Source organism: Rhamphochromis longiceps, linkage group LG9, assembly GCF_057381845.1.
Source record: "Rhamphochromis longiceps isolate RC_006_pf linkage group LG9, R_longiceps_female_GT1.1, whole genome shotgun sequence".
In the NCBI taxonomy this organism is placed as follows: Eukaryota; Metazoa; Chordata; class Actinopteri; order Cichliformes; family Cichlidae; genus Rhamphochromis; species Rhamphochromis longiceps.
In genome coordinates, this window is record NC_140565.1 from 17,097,462 (window position 1) to 17,118,072 (window position 20,611).

At 40.1% G+C, this 20,611-nt stretch overlaps 1 protein-coding gene across 1 annotated transcript in view; it reads left to right on the forward strand.

Moving 5' to 3' along the window:
* Positions 1–20,611, forward strand: part of cntnap2a (contactin associated protein 2a) — a 443,305-nt gene that overhangs the window by 365,160 nt on the left and 57,534 nt on the right. The window contains exons 16-17 of the mRNA XM_085418525.1: positions 3,465–3,621; positions 7,398–7,525. Coding sequence (XP_085274651.1) covers positions 3,465–3,621; positions 7,398–7,525 — 285 coding nt within the window. The remainder of the gene's footprint in view (positions 1–3,464; positions 3,622–7,397; positions 7,526–20,611) is intronic.

The following is a 20,611-nucleotide window of genomic DNA, read 5'->3' on the forward strand; positions in this document are numbered from 1 at the left end:
TACTACAAAACAACACATCTCTGTAAGTTCATGTTCTGCCACTTCGACAGGAGTTTGTGAACATACTCCTACTCGCTTACAGTCACTTTTATCTCATTTGTGGATGAAGCATTTTTGTCATCGACTTCAGTGAAATATAACCTCAAGTTCCCTGCTCTGTGTGTGTGTGTGTGTGTGTGTGTGTGTGTGTGTGTGTGTGTGTGTGTGTGTGTGTGTGTGTGTGTGTGTGTGTGTGTGTGACCTCAGCAGAATAGCGAGTCAGAAAAGAAAAATCACTATTCTGAACCAAGCTTTAAATGCAGCACCCACAGCACAGCCATACTGTGCATAATCAGACATAATTACTGGCTAACCTTCCATTATCAGCACAACAACGGTAATTTTTAAGTCCTTACTTACAGTAATAAATTAGCAGTCAGTACATGTGTGTATTTATGTGTGTTTGGTGTTTATAGAGCCCAAGCCTACATTAGGCATAGGCCCAAGATGCTTTTTCTCCTGTGATGTCTTTTTTGTGCTGTAGAAAGAGGATTGTGAGCACATTGTTATTGAATACAGGCAGTTCCTTTGTTCATGCAGTCATAAGTTTTTCCTAATGCTTAACTACTTTTACTCTGCAGTTATACAAGAGCTAGAAGGAACATCCCTTTAATTATGTGTTTAAAGTAGTCTGCCCAAGGTTTTATGGGGCCTTAGAATTTTGATTTGCGTCCCTATCGCCCACCACTCACCTCAGCACCACCAGTATTAACTATAGATTGTCCATGGTTTATTGTTTATGCATTGTACAAGAAATACAATCATTATCATGGCGTGTGTGTGCTGAAAAGAGATCAAATAAACCAGCAGAGAGTGCATTTACAAAACAAGTTATCTATTTTAATTGGTTTTGAAATGTGGTAATGTGCAAAGGGACACAAAAATCACGCAGTTTTATAAAGACCCAGATTTATTTTCTTATAATGTAAGAACAGAAAATATTTTATAAATTAAATCTAAACTTAAATAAGACATAATTGAAATACAAAATATTCATTAAGAAGATTCTATTTGATTTTTGTTTTTATTTACAGAGAACAATTGGCCTAAGATTAAAAAAAAAACCTACCTGCCCTGTCATATTAGAAGCTAATGTGTCTGTCAACAGCAAAACTCCCTCACAGGTTTGTACATGCTGACCTGGGGGAAATGATGCTTTGTCAAAAAGTCACACATCAGCTGAAGAAGCACTTTGTGAAGCATCATGAGCTGATGTTATTGCCGGCGTTGTTGTGTTCTAAAATATATCCACTGGGGAAATATTGCTGGGGAATCAGTTGATGAATGAGGATGAGCTTGTAGCAAATTCAGATATCTCAGAGAAATAATATGTAAAACAACAACGCTGAAAGCGGGTCTAATTAAATAAAACAACTACCTAATTGAGGTGTAACAAAGTCGGAATATAACCACAAAGACCCAAAAATGATTATGTGCGTTATGTACGGCTGTTATCAGAGTCAAGTCTGTAAATAGTAGGTCTGTTTCATAATGAGACAAAGTTGCTGGGACATGTTCAGGATCCAGCGATTGAGCCTAGACCCTTAGTTCAGAAAATCGTGGTTACATTTCATTACAGAAAAAGTAATTCGATAGTTATTTTACACAGAAGAAAATCTTTAACACAAATGAATGTGTGTTAGGTTTATGCCTTGGCTGCCCTAAAATAATAGCACTGATAATTACCAAAATACATTTTTTATTTGTGTGTGTGTGTTGGTTCATCCACTAGTGTATGCAAGCTCTTTAACTGAAATTGTGTTTTTAGTGTTAAAATATAATTATTGTTGTTATCCACAAAATTTCAAATTAACAGTTTTATGAAAAAAGCTTAGAAAATAATAAGGTACAATATTATTGTTTCATTAAGATGCCAAATTACAGTTACTTGCATTTCTAAAAAGAAAAGTTGAAGAACCTGAAGAAAAGTAGTGGATGAACATTAGGCTTTATCAGTTTCTGACTGCTCAAATTTAGGTATAAAAATGTGAATTCAGTTTTTTATTGGCCTGATAAATAACAGTACAACTTTTAGTATGAAACAGGTTTTAGACAATTAAAAATATATATTTGTGTTTTCTTGTTTTTATGACACTATACCTTCTTTTTGGTTTCAAATTTCAAGTTACTGATACTGTGAACAAAAACAACAACAACAAAAAGTCTGTGTTTGAAAGCAGTACTTGATACTAGTACTGGGTTGTTGGCTAGATGGGTGCCATCTGTGATAACCACTGACTTAAATGTGAGACTATGAGGTCTAACTTTGACTTAAATTCAAACTTGGCCTCTCTATTGTATAAAAATACGACAATACACACACACACACACAAACACACACGTGAATTGAGAGGATTGTGAAGTCTCTTGAGGAGGCACTGTTAATCCTGTTGACAATGGCTTGTCTGAACAGTAGCTTGAAGAGAGATGAGGCTAATTCTCTTTATGAAGGCAGTAACCCCACAGGTCACCAAAGCCAAACACGTAACCATTTAGACACACAATAGAAACACGTCTGTTTCTTCTTCCTGGAGTTTAGCCCCTAGTCCCACCCAAAAAAAAAATGTAATAATACAGTATATCACACCTCTCAATGCAATTGTGCTGCATCAAAAGTCTGCTTCAATTCCCTTCTGTAAAAAATGGGGCTCGGGAGATTTCATTGTCTCTAAAGAAATTTGACAAAATGATATTGACAATGCGGCTTATTTTCCCGGAATAAAGAGGGAAACGTAATATTGTTTCATTCTCTCTTGCTGTTATTGTGATATATTGCCAGCCACCGAAATATTTACACCTATCTCTCTGCCTAGTTACTGTCCCATGCCAGAATACATTATCCGTGGAAAAGAAAACAATATTACATTTCTTATTGAAAAGCAGCGATCCTTCACCTTTTATCCACTCATTAAAAATCACACATACACGAACCCACACACACGAACGGGCACATAGAAACACAGAGAGGTGTTTGTGTGTCCGCAGATGTGGTTTTGAAGTACCGACACTCACTCCAACAATTACACGCAGTGGTTTGTGCATAGAAAAGATAAATGTATGCAATGGCGCTGAAGCTGTTTTAATAGATCTGTAAAAGCACAGGTGTGATGTGTGTCTAAGTGTGCCTTCCGGTCTCAAAGGCATTTACCATCCAGCTGCATAAAACATGTTGAGCAAATGAGTTATATTCACCGTGCAGCTGCCAATTGTCACTATAATTCACATGGACGCAAAAAAAGAGCCTCAAACAGTTAAAATTTTGAACAATCAATCATCTGTAACTCTAGCAGCACAACTTTATCGCCTTTAGAAAAAGATGTTTTCATCTGTTTTGTGCACTTCTCTGTGAGGGTCACATTGACATGTTCTCCATTTCGGAAATAACCTATAGGCTTCTTTTCTGGATGTTTGTGTTCTATCCCCAGACGGGACACCCTACACTTGGTGGGTTGGCAGAGGGAACGAGAAACACTTCTACTGGGGTGGATCGGGGCCTGGCATCCAGAAATGTGCCTGTGGCATCGACAGGAACTGCACCGACCCCAAGTACGACTGCAACTGTGATGCTGATGTCAAACAATGGTGAGTCAGACTTTAAAGTTCACTGTTTCAGTTTCACAATTAGAGAGCCATTTCTCAGTAGTTTTCAAGCTACTAAGTAGCTCTTTTTTTGTATTACATGAATACTACATGCATCATGGGAAAGCCTTTTTCATGCATTATGCATTAGCTTTTATCCATCAAGCTTCTTGGAGACCATCTTGTGCATCTAAAGTCTTCATTTTTACCCACTGCAAACTACTTTAATCTTTCTAATAACCAGGATACTACTTTTATGATAATAAGCTGAATGCATGTGTCGTAGAGTGGAAAGCTAACGCTACAGTTACTAATGAGTGGAGAATTCAGTGGTGACTTTTTTTTGCCAACCTAGATAAAAATGATTCTGTCACTTGTTATCACTAGGCTTTAGCTATAAAAACAAGGAAGTTTCACAGGGTTATGTACATACATACCACGCTCACTGGCACTTCAGTAAGGAAGAGGAGTGTTTGTTATTCCATTAACTCACCCACAGATTTTCTCGCCAGGGCAGATGAATTCCTCAGACATACCTCAGACATTTAACTGCTTCTAAAATAATTGCGGTTTATATGAAATTGTAAAGGTCAGTTTGTCTATTAACTGCTTGTTATGTTTAATAAGTGCATGTTTGGTAGTAGAGAAGTTCATTTTGGTAGACATTAACAAGGCTTCCTACAAACAATCTCTTACCTGACAGACCGTCGATTCTTTTTATTTTTCTTACCGCATAAGCTGAACCCAAAAATGAAAAACCCACGGATTATTTACATTTTTATTTATATATTACATTTTTGATAGCACTAAATTTGTCACTTATGCTAATGTAGCGATTGCATTAAGCTGACAGTGCAGAATCCGCCTTAACTGGACAGTGTGGCGATGTGTCAAACTTCAAAGGCTGAAGTGACTGAATGATGAATGCATTCATCATTCAGTCACTATCAGTGATGTGTTTATTTAAGAGGGGTGCTTACATCCAGAACCAACAGTTTGCATTTTAAAGCTCTTTTAGCCAGCTGATGGATATTCTCATTAAAAGCTGTTGCATCGCTGTTTGTGAGTGTGTGTATGCATGTGCCTCCTCTTTGAGAGTAATTACTGAGCATTAGCAAGAAGAAGAGATTTAATTTGCTTTCATGTCTCCCTCCTCATCTCGAAAACTGATGAGATTACAAATAAATTTTACAGTGCCTTGTTCTCTCTGTTTGCTGGCGAGGAAGCATTACAAAAAAAACCCTCTAATATTGTACAGGAAGTCTACAGTGTTGTCTGACATGTAGGTGTGCACATTTTCACATCAATAAACACGCAAGGGCATAAGCAGAGTCTTAGAGGAAAAAAAGCAAACAGCTCAGAAGCCTGAAGAAGAGAAAGGCTGGGTTGGCTGGGTTGCAGTTTTCAAAGCAATTGAAAGAGAATATGTGGTGAAAACAGCAAAACCTAAGGGGCATTAAGGGCATTAATGGAACTAGGGCACTTGAATTTGTTGATAATTTTACTATAGCAACAGGGTGAATACAGATACAGACATGCTCAGTTTCAGCAACTTAGTCCTGAGGTGACATGACCTTATTGTGACTGAGCAGACTGGCTAAAGACAAGAAGAAAGAGCTGAAGGTGTCTGCAGACGTTCCTCAAAGAGGATCACCTGACTAGATCTAAAGACATCTATCGATGTCTAAAGGGTGAATCTTGAAATTGATCTGTGTTAAACACGGCACACCTGTGCAGTTGTTACTACACTGATGTAAACCTACTCAAATTAAAAGTGAGACTTGATTCATTAGAGGTAATTGGATCAGACCTTGAATGGTGTTTAACCTGCTAGCTATCTAACACAGCGCCTGTGTGATGTCTCATTGCACCGACGTGAAAATAGAGCAGGTAATTCTCTGGTGAATTCACACTGTGTGAGTGAACTCCTTGTATGCAGCCTCCCTTACGCTCCCTTGTCTAAACCACATAACATGTACTGAGGTGTGAACATATCTGAAAGTGACTATTTCATGTGTGCTACATGTAAAAAAGACCAAAGTGACAGTACTGTTTGGAAGTTTACTAATAGGCTCAGTTAAAAGTATCCTTTAAGTAGTAACCAGTACTACAGCTGGTACAGCATCTAACAGCATAAACAAAAGAAAATCTTCATGCCTGTGGATAACACCTCCCCCAACTATAGACTTACAAATGCCCACTCATGTTGTCCTACCCACACAGCAGACAGGTCTGGCCTGGATCTGGTGTCAAGCCGACCACTGCTGGCTGACTTCTGGCATGGTAAGTGGTATGTCATCCAGATATGGGCCAGGTCTGGAGTAGATGGCACTGTTTATGTGATGGCATGCCACATCTGGCCCGATTGTGGTTTGGTTTATGTGGCCCAGGCTCATAGAAAATAGGTCTTCCCCATATCCGGCATCAAGCTGGTACTTCTGACTGACTGGTGTCATGGCAGAGTGTATGTCAACCAAATGTGGGCCAGGTCTGGCAATGATGACACTATTTATGTTCCTATTTTCCTGTTAGATAGAAGACCCAAATGCCATGTTGCAATACTATACTGCTATGGTAGTCAACATTTCTTATCCAGGTTTGTGAGTGTACACTTTATCCAAAACCTAATGACGGTTTACTCACGTTTGCCAGTGGGTGGTGGTAGCTCAGGAGGTAGAGCAGATCACCTACTGATCGGAAAGTTAGTGGTTCAACCCCTGGCTCCTCCAGTCTGCATGTCAAGAGTAAGAATGTGGTTAGGAAGCACTCTGTTTAGAGAAAGTGTGTGATTCAGTGAATGTGGCATGCTGTACTCAAGAGCACTTTGAGTAATCTGGGAGAGTAGAAAAGCGCTATATAAGAATCAGTCCATTCACTGTCCGAAAAGTTTCATCATGTTACTTTCGCACTATTATGTTCTGGCACATGTTGTTATTACATGACTTGATTAAGGTACATATTAGGCTGACATCTGGGGCCAGAGCTGAAACTGTTCTGGGCCAGCACAGGACCACCAGTATGTCCGCAACTGGCCTTGTGCTGGCCCATGTGTGGGCAACCTCTGGCAAACCAGGTCTGGGCCACCAAAGGGCCATCATTCTTTGTGGTTCTTTGGGCCATTGTGTGGGCCACATCTGGGCCATACCAATTTTGCCATGTGGATACATGTATGAATACTCCTATGTATATAAACAACTGCAATACCTTTGTGAGATTATAATAATAATAATAATAATGGATACTTTATTGATCCCCATGGGGAAATTACTTGTTTTTTTCCTCTGCATTTGACCCATTCACTCAGTGAAGCAGTGGGCAGCCCACTAAGCAGGCGCCCGGGGAGCAGTGTGTAGGGACGGTACCTTGCTCAGGGGTACCTCAGGGTAGCCGTTAAGTGGATTCGAACCGCCGACCTTCCGATCATGGGGCGACCACTTTACCTACTGAGCTATACAATTTACCCTATCTGATGTTTTTCTGAATCGATTTCTTTTTATATTTAGCTTTCCCTTCTTCATTTCATACTCAAAATCACTTACCTGAGATGTGTCACCTCAACGCTAAGGAATTTTTTATGGAAAATCATATTGACACATTTGTGAATAGTGTCTGGCAGATATTTCCGCAGTTATTTCATTGTTTGTTTGTTTTTATTGTGCTCTTAATAAACTCTAAATTGAACTGAATAGAAAAATGTTTCTTTCACAGCAAAAGATATAGTAAGGTGAAAAGACCATAATTCCTTAACCTCTATAATTCTTTCCCAAATCATCCTATAGGAGAGAAGATTCTGGTCTCCTGGTCTATCAAGAACATCTGCCAGTCAGCCAGGTCGTGGTGGGCGACACCAACAGGTCAGGCTCTGAGGCCAAGCTAACTGTTGGACCACTTCGTTGTCAAGGAGACAGTAAGTGTTGTGTCATTTAAAATACAATTAATGTACTTTGGTGTGGAGCACGTGGATGGCGCCAAAACAGCTGGCTTTACTCATGTGAGTGACAGACAGCTGGAAAACGATTCCAACATCACGAATGAGTATTTACTTGGTCCAAAAATCAAAGTCATAACTGCTGACATAAAAGTGGTTGAATGGACTGTGTGCGAGGCACTGGGGGGCTTCAAGGTGTTGAAAGTTCAGTTAATGAGTACAGATAAGCAGATACACCGAAAATTAATTGGAAATAAGTAAATAATTTTTTCTCCCCATAAACTACATTTATAGGGGTAAAAAAAGAAAATTCATTTTCCAAATAATTGATAAAGGAAATAATTATTACAGCTCTTATCCAACATATGGCAGCCAACAAGTGGTGTTAGTCAACTTTTTATTTAGTTTAATATTTGTTACTGATTTATATTGAAGAAGGCTGCGCTATTATATTCAGAAAACAGCGTGATTAAGTTTTTAGCAGCAATGTAGGTAATTTCAGGCTAATCCACAGTATTTTGGAACAGACAGCAGGGCTCCGTAGAGAGGCACAGAGGTGTACTCTGATTAAAGAGAAACTAAAAGGTCAATAGAGTATCCAGGAGCTAAATCACACGGTGTGAGTCATCTGTATGGTTGTAAAATGAACTTTAAACTCAAGAGGAGCCTACACAGGATGGGGAAAGCAGGCGTGAGCTTTTTGGATTCACCGCAGGGTTAAAATGGGCCTTTGAGTGAAGCACAAGGACGGCTGTTGCAGCAGACTAAATGAAAAAGAAATATGAGTAATAATGACCATCTCCAGGTCGACTGCGGAAAGGAAGGGATTTTATTTTCTCAAAAATTCACAGCTGGTTGCTGAAGAATGGCTGCATAACATTTGTGAAGGGCTCACGAAAGGTTGAATCAATTCCTCTTTTGACACTGTATGTAACTTCTGAAGAGTTTGTGTGCTTGTTTCTTTATTTGATGTTAAGCAGTATGACATTTTTAGATAGACAGTTAATGGTACTCCAGCAGAACTTACACTGGAATAGATACATATTCAAATTATAGAGATCCCATTGTGCTTACAACAAATGCCACTAGGCTGTACATGATATTAGCAGATGAAGATTGTCTAATGAAAGATACAGATTGCACTGTTATGTCAGGTGAACCGTAATAGAAACGTCAACACAGGGATAAAGCGGGTAGTGCCGATATTGCCTGGTGAATGGAACGAAACAACCCAAAACAAATAAGATCGCTTGTCCTTGTCTTTTCCGCTGAATCGGCCTGAAACCAGATTGAAACATTTAAATTCAAACAAGTATGAATGAATTAGCTTTCAAAGAATTGCATTTTCCTGTAGCAACTGGTGAAGTGGCAGGTGATTGACACAATTTGGAGCAACATTTTTAAGGTATGCCCTGTGGCCTACAGCCTTTCTCAATCCCGCCTTTGTTGTGGCAATTTCTGTAATAGGTGGAAATGACTCATAAAAAGCCAGCCAGTGGCAGCCGCCGTCATCACTGTTGATGTATTCACTTACGTTATGAAAGAGAGGAAAAGTGAAAGGTTTGTGTAGTAGTAGCGAGCAAAGTGCCAGGAAACTTAGATTGATAGCTGGCTACCTTTATACAATCACGGTTAAATTACTACCTGAATTGGCTTTTTTAAGTGGCAGGTGCAATGTGTGCAATTCACTGGAGCTGCAGTTCAGCACAACAGCTATATTTGTTTAAGGCTGATAGGACCTGAAAGAAACTCGAGGGGTCAGTAATGGGTTTATGCAGTCACCTAAAAGCAAGCAAAAAAAAAAAGTGACAGTGTGGTACAGTCACACAGTATATAGGGAGCTTTATTTAACCATAACAAATTAAACGAATGGTAACTCACACAAACATCAAAAATCAGTATGACAGGAAGGGCACTTTGTCCATCACTATCTTTGGCTTCCTCATGTGGAAGAAATATTTGCCATTTCTTCATCCTGAACCCCAGTGGAAATTAAGCATTATCAGTGTGTCTTTGACTGTACAATACATCCATTGTCAGTCAAACTTTTGCAAAGTACCAAACCCTTTTTTGACTGTTTGCTGCTGATGGTTTGAATAAGGTCTTAATTAAAAACTATCTTCAGAGAGAGCAAGAGAAAACACTTCATGCATAGCAGAGTACAATTGAGCACATTGTCATTCTGGGTTTGCACTTGAGTCTGAAAATAGCACATTGCTTATTCTCGCAGTGTGCAAATCATTCACAGAACCTGTTGTTTTATCTTGATTGTCTTTCTATTTTGGAATCTTTCTTTATCTGCCTCTGCATATGTGTGTTTTTGTGCGTGAACGCACTCGCATTTTGTGCTAATGTCTATGTGTGTGGTGAGATAAATGCATCTGAACTCCGTTCAAAGCTTTTTCATCTAAGCACTCATCCTTTTATTCCCTTCAGTCAACTCCCGGTAGTTTAGGTTGTTGCTCAGGTAAACATCAGGTGTCAGATCTAGCAGAACACTCACACCTACACACAAACACACAAACTGAGAGGCACTTTAATCCTTGCTGTTTCTCTTCCTGTCTGTGCTTCTAATCAGTGTTGGCGCACTGCTCTCATTGGGACTTTGGGTCAGTTGGAAGATACACACATATTGTGCAGAACTATGATATTGACCACTTCCCGTTTCATGCAACCTGGGCCAGTTCACTTTGTCCGCATCTTACCTGCGATATGTGACTCCTGTAGTGTGTACCGAGTTTCTGTCAGATCAGCACGGATCAACTGCGCGGTATAGCTGTGATGCAGCTGTTTACTCTGTAAATTCAGAGGTTCTGTAACACAGTGGGCTTCAAGATAAACTTAGAAAAGTTAAATGGATAATGGAAATGGTATTCTAATGGTGTAAGCTTTCACTACATTAAGGCTTAGCTGTCATTATGAGAGGATATTCAGTGGCTTTAGCCACCATGATCCCTGCGAGCCAGCAGGCTCTTCTTGTCAGCTTGTTGAGATCTGCCACTGCCTTATTTCACAAACGCACATCTGATGTATTTTTATATTTATGGTGTGACCGGTTTGTGATACTGGCCTAAATAAAATGCTAAATAAATTTGATTCAAACCATCATACTGTAATATGATACTAAATTTTTTTTGCATTATTCACATTTTTGGGGGCTATGTACCTTTGTTCTGAGATTCCCCCAGGCTTCCATGTGCATAGCTGTGTGTTAGGCATCAAGACCCAAACACAAGTAGAGCACTTGACTTTGATAAGGCTGGGTACTTCATGAAAGGAAAAGTGGTTCCAAAGCAGCTTGCAAGAGCAGCAGCACCTGTTGACAGGTTAAAGCAACTTTAAAAGTATATCCTACAATCTGTCACATGTGTACCACTAAAACAGTTTGGTGGCCCCATGTACAACCTTTTTGGATGAACCCAAGGAGTAATTTTGTTTGCTTAATATGGCCCAGGTCTGTATTGTGACCTGAACATGAAGCAGAAAACTGTAAAAAGCAAGCGCATCTTTTTATCTTTAACGCAGAACAAATGAACCAATATACGAGTTTAAAAGCAACCTTAATTTCATTCCACTTTTCTAAATGTATTATCCACTGAGCAATTCAAAACAGAATGAACTCCTCAATTATGTCTGTGAAGGTTCTCAGTCATCCAGGTAATCGTAGTCAAAGGAGCTTGCAAAGAAAAGCGTCTGGACTTCTTTAAGTTGCTTGAAGACGTTTCGCCTCTCATCCGAGAAGCTTCTTCAGTTCTAAGGTCAAATGGTGGGGAGTCCCAGATTTAAACCTAGTGGGAGTTTCCCCCCACAGAGGGACAAAAGGACCCCCTGATGATCCTCTAATCGCCTGAGCCAAGATGTGAAAATGGGTGTGGGTCCCAATCAGCCAGGGTTTCGGGTGAGCTCATTGTGAAACCTGGCCCCACCTTATCATGCTACATAGGGAATGACAATGGCAGACACAACAACATTGTCATCCCCTATGTAGCCGATGTATCAGAAAAATTCAGGAGAGTTTTCTCCAAGCACGACATCCCAGTGTATTTCAGACCCAGCAACACGCTCAGACAAAAACTGGTTCACCCGAAAGACAAAACTCCAAAACACAAACTTAACAATGTGGTGTATGCTGTACAGTGCAGCGAGGAATGCCCAGACCTCTACATTGGAGAGACCAAACAGCCACTTCACAAGCGCATGGCACAACATAGAAGAGCCACCTCCACAGGACAAGACTCAGCAGTCCATCTGCATCTTAAAGATAAAGGACACTCTTTCCAGGATGCCAATGTTCCCATTTTGGACAGAGAGGACAGATGGTTTGAAAGAGTGAAAGAAGCCATCTATGTCCACTGTGAGCGACCATCTTTGAACAGAGGCGGGGGTTTACGACACCAACTGTCTGCCATCTATAATCCAGTTTTGAGTTCCCTCCCCAGACGCCTTAACACCCACTCACATCCTGGGCCATCTGATCTCAGGAATTCGCATGATAAGGTGGGGCCAGGTTTCACAATGAACTCACCCGAAACCCTGGCTGATTGGGACCCACACCCAGTTTCACACCTTGGTTCAGGCGATTAGAGGATCATCAGGGGGTCCTTTGTCCCTCTGTGGGGGGAAACTCCCACGGGGTTTAAATCTGGGACTCTCCACCATTTGACCTTAGAACTGAAGAAGACTCTCGGATGAGAGGTGAAACGTCTTCAAGCAACTTAAAGAAGTCCAGACGCTTTTCTTTGCAATCTCCTCCTCAATTATGTTATATCTGAGAGATTGCTTCTGTCACTTCCAACTTCCCTTTTTTTTTTTCTGTCGCCTAAGGAAAAATACATTAACATACTAAGAAAGGAAACTAATATTGGTATCTGTGCTGTAATGTAACAAAGCACCAAAGTGGTTTTGGGGCAAATAATATCCTTTAGAGAGGAAAAGTAAAAATGGATTTAATCTATAGTGCAAGACGGCATGATCATTGCACTAATAATTCTTCATAAACTCTCTATTGACTGCTCATTTTTCAAACTAAAGGAAATAAAAGAATGGAGCTATGCTATCTCAGCGGGCTGTGCTTTAGAGATAAGATAAGATAGAACTTTATTAATCCCTCGGGTGGGTTCCTCTGGGGAATTCGACTTCCAAAAAGCACAGCAACGACCGAAAATACAGAGACAAATATAAATAAAATATACAAAGGGGATAAATAGAATAAATAGGAATAAAAAATAAAAATACAAGTGAATTGCACATTTCAAGTATTGAGTCTATTGCACTGTTGACTATTTACAAAAAGTATTGCACAAGGTATTTTACAGTGAGGTGAAGAGGCACTACAGCTTAGTTGTTCCCCCCTCCTTTGTCCTCCTGTTTCCCCTCCCTCTCCCCTCCAGAGAGGAGTTAAACAGTTTGATGGCGTGTGGGACAAAGGAGTTTTTAAGTCTGTTAGTTCTTGTCTTGGGGAGAAGCAACCTGTCACTGAACAGACTCTTCTGATTGTTTATGGCCGTGTGCAGAGGATGCCTGGCATTGTTCATAAAGATAGTGCTGGATTTAAAACTACAAAGGAATTTAGCCAAGTATACCACAGATATCAAGTATGCCACCGTTAAACATCACGCACTGGATATTTCGCTGTCATTTTTATCTCTAACAGCCCGTCCTCCGGCAGACAGGAAGTGGCCTGGTTCTGTCGAGGGTGCAGAACATGACAGAACACCTGCCCTTCTTTCTCCCTGGTGTCACACCCATTATGGTCCCTTCATCAACAACCCGGTGCCAGTCACTAATGTCCCTTCATCGCCGAGCTGCCAACATACAAACAAACCATGATTTAATGACCCATGACATCACATCTGTTTGTGTGTGGGGGTCTGAAAGTGTGGCAAACACAATTAATAAAGATGGATTCTTCTGTCACTTGGACGGCGCAGTATTTCTTTGTCTTCCTTGTTATCACCGCATGTGTCTTTGTGGGCGCAAGACAAAGTGAGACATCTTCTTTTATATTGAGTGACCAAATTAACAACCTTTACAATGAAGATGACTTTGAGGTATGTTTGCCATAGTGCCGGCCAAGACACTGGAACATGGAGCATACATTATACATTGGCCCATTAAGGCATATTAAATGTATATTAAAAATTTCACACGTGAATAGGTCCCGCGCATATGATTGATGCTTCTCATACTGTGCATGGAGCTATGTCTCAGTAAGAGCAATGATGATTGGCTGCCATATAATGGGTTTTCATAGGCAAATGACTAATGTCTTGAGCAGTCAGGAAAAGTTTTAGCAAGGAGGTACTTGTGTGTCTGTGTGGAAGCACAAAGACACACTTTTGTGTGTGCGTTTGTTTCTTCTCTTTTTTTTTGTGGTACGCACAGGAGCAAGTTAGAGTGGACTTTGTCTCTCTCTCTCTCTCTCTCTCTGCTTGTGTGTGTGTGTTAGCTCTGGCATTAATGAAGCCCATTTCCACGGCTAGTTTAATGGCAGCCTATACAGTCACAGGGAGACAGAGAGAAATTAGTTCCATTTATTGATGTTAAAAGGGTTTGGACATTTTAATAGATGGAAATTAAAATAAAAGATAGCAAGTGAAGCACAGCAGCATATGTATTCTGCTGTTATGATCTCACGCACCTGCTGTGAGACACGCTTGGCCTCATGACTGACCACAAATGAAAGCTTACACACACACACACACTATTATAGTTCAAAATTAATTAAGGGCTTCGTCACCATTCTTCACTGTTCGTGTGCCAAGGCATCGGTAACTGAGGCCAATCAACGTTTGAAACTGAGTGAAATATCTGTTCATGTGTTTCCATCAGGCAGACAATTTTGAGTGCCAAAGCAGGGTGCACTTTTTAAATTTTTAATCAAATTTACAGCCATTAAAAACCATTTCACAGCCCAGTATATTGAGAAAAAGTGAAGGGGCCTAACTGCTTTCTCAGTTCATTGCAAATAACATTATTCGTCCCAGTCAGCACTTTGAACTTTGTTTTATTCAGATTGTATGATTTTATATACGCCTCCCCATTCCAGGCTCCAAAGCATTCTCATTCTGCCTCTCCTTGTCCATAACTTAAGCTCAACAGAAAAATGTTATTGAAGGTTCATACACAACTTATGGACTTAATGTCTACACTTTACTGCTGGGATATTCTGTACTTTCATTCCCCGTTATTACTTTGGCAGCAAACCCCTGTATATCAATGCACAGTAAAATTTTATGTAAAGTTTGTTGCTGTCTTGATCAAATAAATGATAACCTTAAACATCCCGTGATTTCATACAAATATTGGCAGAAATTCAGAAATTTCTCCACACTTTCTGCAGGATACCAGTTTAACCTTTGCTTTTATATAGAAATATAACCAGAATGTAACAAGTTGGAAACCTGCTGAGATGCAAAGAGACACTGACTCAATCAGATTGCAACATGCTGGGAATTTGTCGGCATTTCTAAATTAGTGATTATTTGCAAACCTTCACCAATATGTCTGAGACCGATTACTCAGTGTTAGTCGAACCACAGGGTTTGAAGACAGGTTGCCTCCTGCCAATCATCAGGAGGTCGAGGGTGTCGCGCACTAAATTTCAATGCAATCACCAATTTTCCTATTTGCAAGGAGGCTGCCATCTTAGTTATCCTCAAGTGTGACGGAGCTTTTGGCAAGAATGTTATCTGTTCTCTGGTCTCTCATTAAAAGATGAGGTAAACCTGAAGAAGCCTAGGAGGCATTAAAGAATTACAGCTTTTTGTCCAGCTTTGTCGACTCTTGCACCCAAAGCACTGCCATTAGAATTCTTTTTGTATTTCTGGTTTTAGCAAATTTACAAACAACATTGGAATGATGATTTATGGACGTTATTTGGAAGAAAACAAAGAATGAAATTATTCTTTTTTCAACCTCCCTCCAGACTGCTTCGCCATTTATATACCTCTGAGCACTGAAAGTTTATGCTGAAAATGTATGACAAAAAACTTAATTACAGAGTGAGACTGACAAAGGCTTTGCAGGTCTCAAATGACAGACACAAACTAATTACCTGAAGATTCAAATGCTACATTTAGCATGAATATACAGCACATAGACCATAAAATTGCGTGCCACAGACGGCTCAATTATACAAATGAGATGAAATACAGGTCTCAGTGGAAATGGGAGAGAAAAAAATGAGCGATGAAGAGATATATGCTTGGTGTGCCACTCTTTAACATTCTGCAGAGCTGTATATAGGTTCAAGTGTTTTAAACATTAATATCTTAGACGTGCCCTTAGGGACAACTCAGAAGTGTGACCTTCGAAGATAGGTGGCTTTGCTTTCCTTGTTAAATGAGCCTATTCTTAGTCCTTTAATGAAAAATCTCTCAACAGCTTTACCTGAAGTATATGTCGCAATAAGTAGCAAGTGGAAAAGTTAAATTAGATGGCAAACTATGAGTTTGCTCTGAGAACTTGAGGAATAGGTGCTTGTACCCTGAAATACGGTGGCCCTGAGGGGCCAAACGGACTGCATCTTAAAACAAGGGGAAAAAACACAGAAATAGGAAAAAAAAGAGATTTCAAAAAGCACAAGGGAAGTGTTTCTGGGGAGACAATAACCCGACGGACCAGTTGCAGGAACCCAAAACATGCTAGTTGTGTTTTATCATGATTCATATAATACTGATGACGAATTTTTAGGCTCATTGTTAGGCTAACACACTTACCTCTCATCTTTTCTTTCCTCACAAAACCGATAGAGCCTCCACTTCTTTTAAGTGTCTCCCAGCGCAATTGTTAGCATATTTTGGTTCCTGCAGCTGGTCTGTCGGGTTATTGTCTCCCCAGAAACACTATCCTTGTGCTTTTGGAACTCTCTTTTTTCCTATTTCAGTTGTCGTTTTTCCTATTTCCATAGTGTTTTGTGTGCTTTTGCATCGTTTTTTTTATTGCTGGTGTTTTCTTAAATGGCAGTCTGTTTGGCCTCTCAGGGCCACCGTACTGAAATCCTAAATGTTACGAATTTACAGTGGAAAAGCATCACCGTGTTCACGCATACAGCAGGACACGTGTGAGGCCCAGCTGTTACTGCAGCGGTGCGCTGTCATCTGTGTTGTCTGCTTTGCCCTCCAGCAGTGAGTGTACATTATTTGTATTTCTAATGAGTATGTACATGTACTGCATTTTATATGCGTGATTGTGTGTGTGTGCCTGAAAGTGTACGCGTTAATGACCTGAGACGGGGCAGTCAGTCATCCTTACCATCTGTTGGTATTGGCATATAACCCATCTGGTCAAGCACAGACAGATGAATCATCTAGTTGGCTTCCAGACCCAAACTTCACCTTATGCTGCATCTCATATCAAGTCAGCATCTACAGCTCAGTGAACTTTGATTTTTTTTTTTACGGTTCTCCGTGCGGGCTAACGTAGAGGTCAACTGCTGCTTTTATCTATTTCAGATAAAGACTTCATATAGATCAAAGTGCACAACATGAACGTACTAAATGGGAAACCGTTTCATTAGATGCAAACAGAAAATCTTGAGCAACAGTTTAGCCTACAGACAGATCTCAGTTCCTCTTTAATACGAATATAAGTCAAGAAGACACACACTTTGGTGCCGATCTGGCTCAGTGCGCTGAGCAGGTGACCACATGTCATACGGCTGAGAGCGGCCGGCCCAGGTTCGAGTCCAACCTGCATGTCTTCCCCCGCTTTCCTGTCTTTTCCTCAGTGTGTCTATATCAAATAGAGCAAAAAAGAAGATGTGTTGTTAGTTTAAATGTCACAAGCTACACACACACTAATCCAAAACCAGAATCAGTGGTTTGTGCTCCTCTCACACTATGGAAAACAGTGGTTGGAGGCGTTGGCATGACCAAAACTGCAAAACTTGCAGCCCTGTTGATTTTGAAATGGTTGCTTCAAAGATGGAGACCGGGTGTGCAACCGTGCACAGTCAGCTGCCGACCTCCAGGTGACTTGTTTTGTCAAAAGAGCAAAAATACTGCTATCAGTTTTCCATTGTTACCAATTGAAAAGGGTCAATTTGGCGATTATATGAGACCTGATTGTGATAATACAGTGATTAACTGTTATCGCAAAAATCATAGATCTTTTGCTGTCTGTTTGAAATCTGTAGCCGTCTACACAGAAATTCATATTCACTACTTACAGTCAGTCCAGCCAGAATTTAGATTTGAAACAGAATTTTTCATTCTGCTTCTCCCTGTCCATAAATTAGGCTGAGCAGCAAACTAGACTCACACCCAACTTTTGTCTCCAAAACTTTGTCTCAAGCACTAGCCCTTCTATGAAGAATAAAACTCTGTCTTTCTGTCTTTAATTAAATTATGGTACAGCTTACATAATATTGTACAGAACATCATTGCCTAGATAGACACAGCTACTACAGGATGGTGAATTAACTCCAAAATAGTTCTTGTGGACCCCGATTGTACAGAGACAGGTTGACTCCCACCAGGTGACCTGCACAACCGCCTTATGATTGAAACTGGTCAAGCAGAGATTGGGGGTATGGCACACTCAACCTCTGGGACCTGTTAGTCACCAAAACTACTTGTAATTGGTTGAATTGAGTAGAATCTCCACCATCTGCCTCAAACACAACATTTTTACCAACAAAGATTTTTACATCACCTGACCGTCAGTGAATGTGTCAATTATTTTATAACTCAGAGCATAAAAGTTACAAAGCCAGACATCAGATTGAATCGTGTTGTGTAGTACATCACAAATTTTTATCTAAATTAAAGTTTTTATAATTCTGTATTTCTCACATGTAAAATGAATTATAAAAACTTCTTCTTTTTTTAATTTGATGGTTATGGCTTAAAGCTCAATCTCAGTATTTTATTTTCACTTTGTGTATGACAGTTAAAGAAGTGTAACTACAATCATGGGGAACACTGCAGATCTCTCCTGACAACCTTCAAAACACAGGGTTTTTGCTCAAAACACTGGCTGTTCACAGAGTGCTGTGTCAAAGTTGCACAAGCAACAGGAATGAATGCAGCCTTGAGAGGATTGAGATGGGTTCTGGAGTCTGGGAGAAGAGTAAGGAGGCATAAAATCTAGTGTGTTTGAGGTCCAGCATGAAGGTTCCATGATGATCCGGGATGCCATGTCATCTGCTGCTGTTGGTGCCGGGTGATTTGTTCTGTTTTTTGTGAGTCCAAAGTCAATGCAACATCAACCAGGAGAGCACTTCCTGCTTCCATCTGCTGACAAACTTAGCTTAGCACCTGCTCACAGAGCCAAAACTGCTGCCAAATGGTTTGCTAACCGTATCATTACTGCGCTTGAATGGCCAGCCAACTCGCCTGACCTGAAAAATACAGAGAAACTGTGGGTGATTCACAAGAGGCGAACTAGAAATACCCGAGTATGATGAGCTGAAGACCACTACTAAACAACCTGGGCTTCAACAACACCTCTGCACTACCACAAAGTGGTCACTTCCATGCCACATCTTGTTAAAGTAACCCCAACCAAGAATTTAGTATAAAAAATAAAACATAACCAGACAAGAAGTTAGAAAAATCTGTACTGCAAATCCTTTTCTTGTAGTTGATCTTTCACTATCGCATTTAAAACTAAGAGCTGTATATAAGCCAAAATCATCAAAATTTTATCTGTGATGATTATCTGAAAGTTTACCTGATTTTAATTAATTGACAAAAAAAATTCAAAGGCACTAGAACAGGAGTGTCAAATATAAGACCCGGACACAAAGGTTTTACTTTTAACTGTATTTTCAAACGTTTTACAGCTTTTACGAGTGATAATAACCTCTCCCATGTCCACTCATATTACACTAAATAATTAAGTTGTAAATTTCTGTATTTTATACATTTACTTGTTACGATGTAAGCCCAAAGAGTCATGCTGACAGATTTCTTTCATTTACAACAGCATGTATTTATTATGTACAAAAAGTGAGATGTACTGTGGAAATTGTGCTTCTTTTTCTTATATTAAGATATCTCATTGATTACATGTATAGTTAGAGGGGAGATTCACTAGTCCGGCCCACATAGGATCAAAGTGGGCTGTATGTTGCCCGTGATGTGAAATGAGTTTGACATCCCTGCACTGGAATATCCTTGATCAGTATGTGGCTGGTGGGCACAGAGGGGATGTGGATTTCTACAGGCTGCTAAAGATGATGGTTCTCATCTCATCATGGACATGCTGCTGTTTTTCACCAATATTTTACGTCCTATATGTAGTCCTCTTTTCTTGTTTTCATGGCGAGGTTTTTTTAATTGTGTTTTAATATTAGCCACACCAGAATGCGAGGTCACAAGCAAACACAGAAGGGAGAAGGCCAGTGGCTACAAATTAACTTAAAGTATATCTGAGATAATCTTGACTAAGACCCACAATACACCAGACAGTATGACCAAGGGCATCTAGGAAAAGAAGAGAGAACACGATGAGAATTTCTTCTTTGGTATTACCTTGAGTGCCAATTAAACAGAAAAAAAAAAAAACTCTTGTCAAGAAAACCTCTTCAGATTTCATTTGAAAATAGCCTATCTTGGAAGCGCCCTTCACTATTCATTGATTCAGGTCTTGCTGTAGGTTTTCTACACACAGTGCATAAAAGAAAAACGGATGATTGCAGACAAGAGTTGACACACGACTGACCCGTCTGTCTGAGCCCGCCGGTGTTGTCCTGCTTGCTGTGGCATATGGCCGTTCATATAAAACTCCCTTGACAGAACCTTGATCAATAAACATGTGGCCCTGCCTTCAAACATCGCATATCAGGCATTACGGATGGATAGCCTAGTGTTTGCCATGTCTTAGTCAGAAAAGACATTTATTTGCTGGATCAGTTTGTGAAGCAGTTGTTTGATAAACATTTCAATATGGGAGTGATAAATGTGCCATACTGCCTAGCCAACCAGTTGCATCTGTGAATCTGGCACAAGGGCAATCCGAGGTTTATGCTTTGGCTTCTGTCTTTATTCCTCTAACACTGTTTTCTCTCCGACACTCTGTCAACCGCCTAATTTTTTTTCCCCGGTCTTCTGTTGGTTC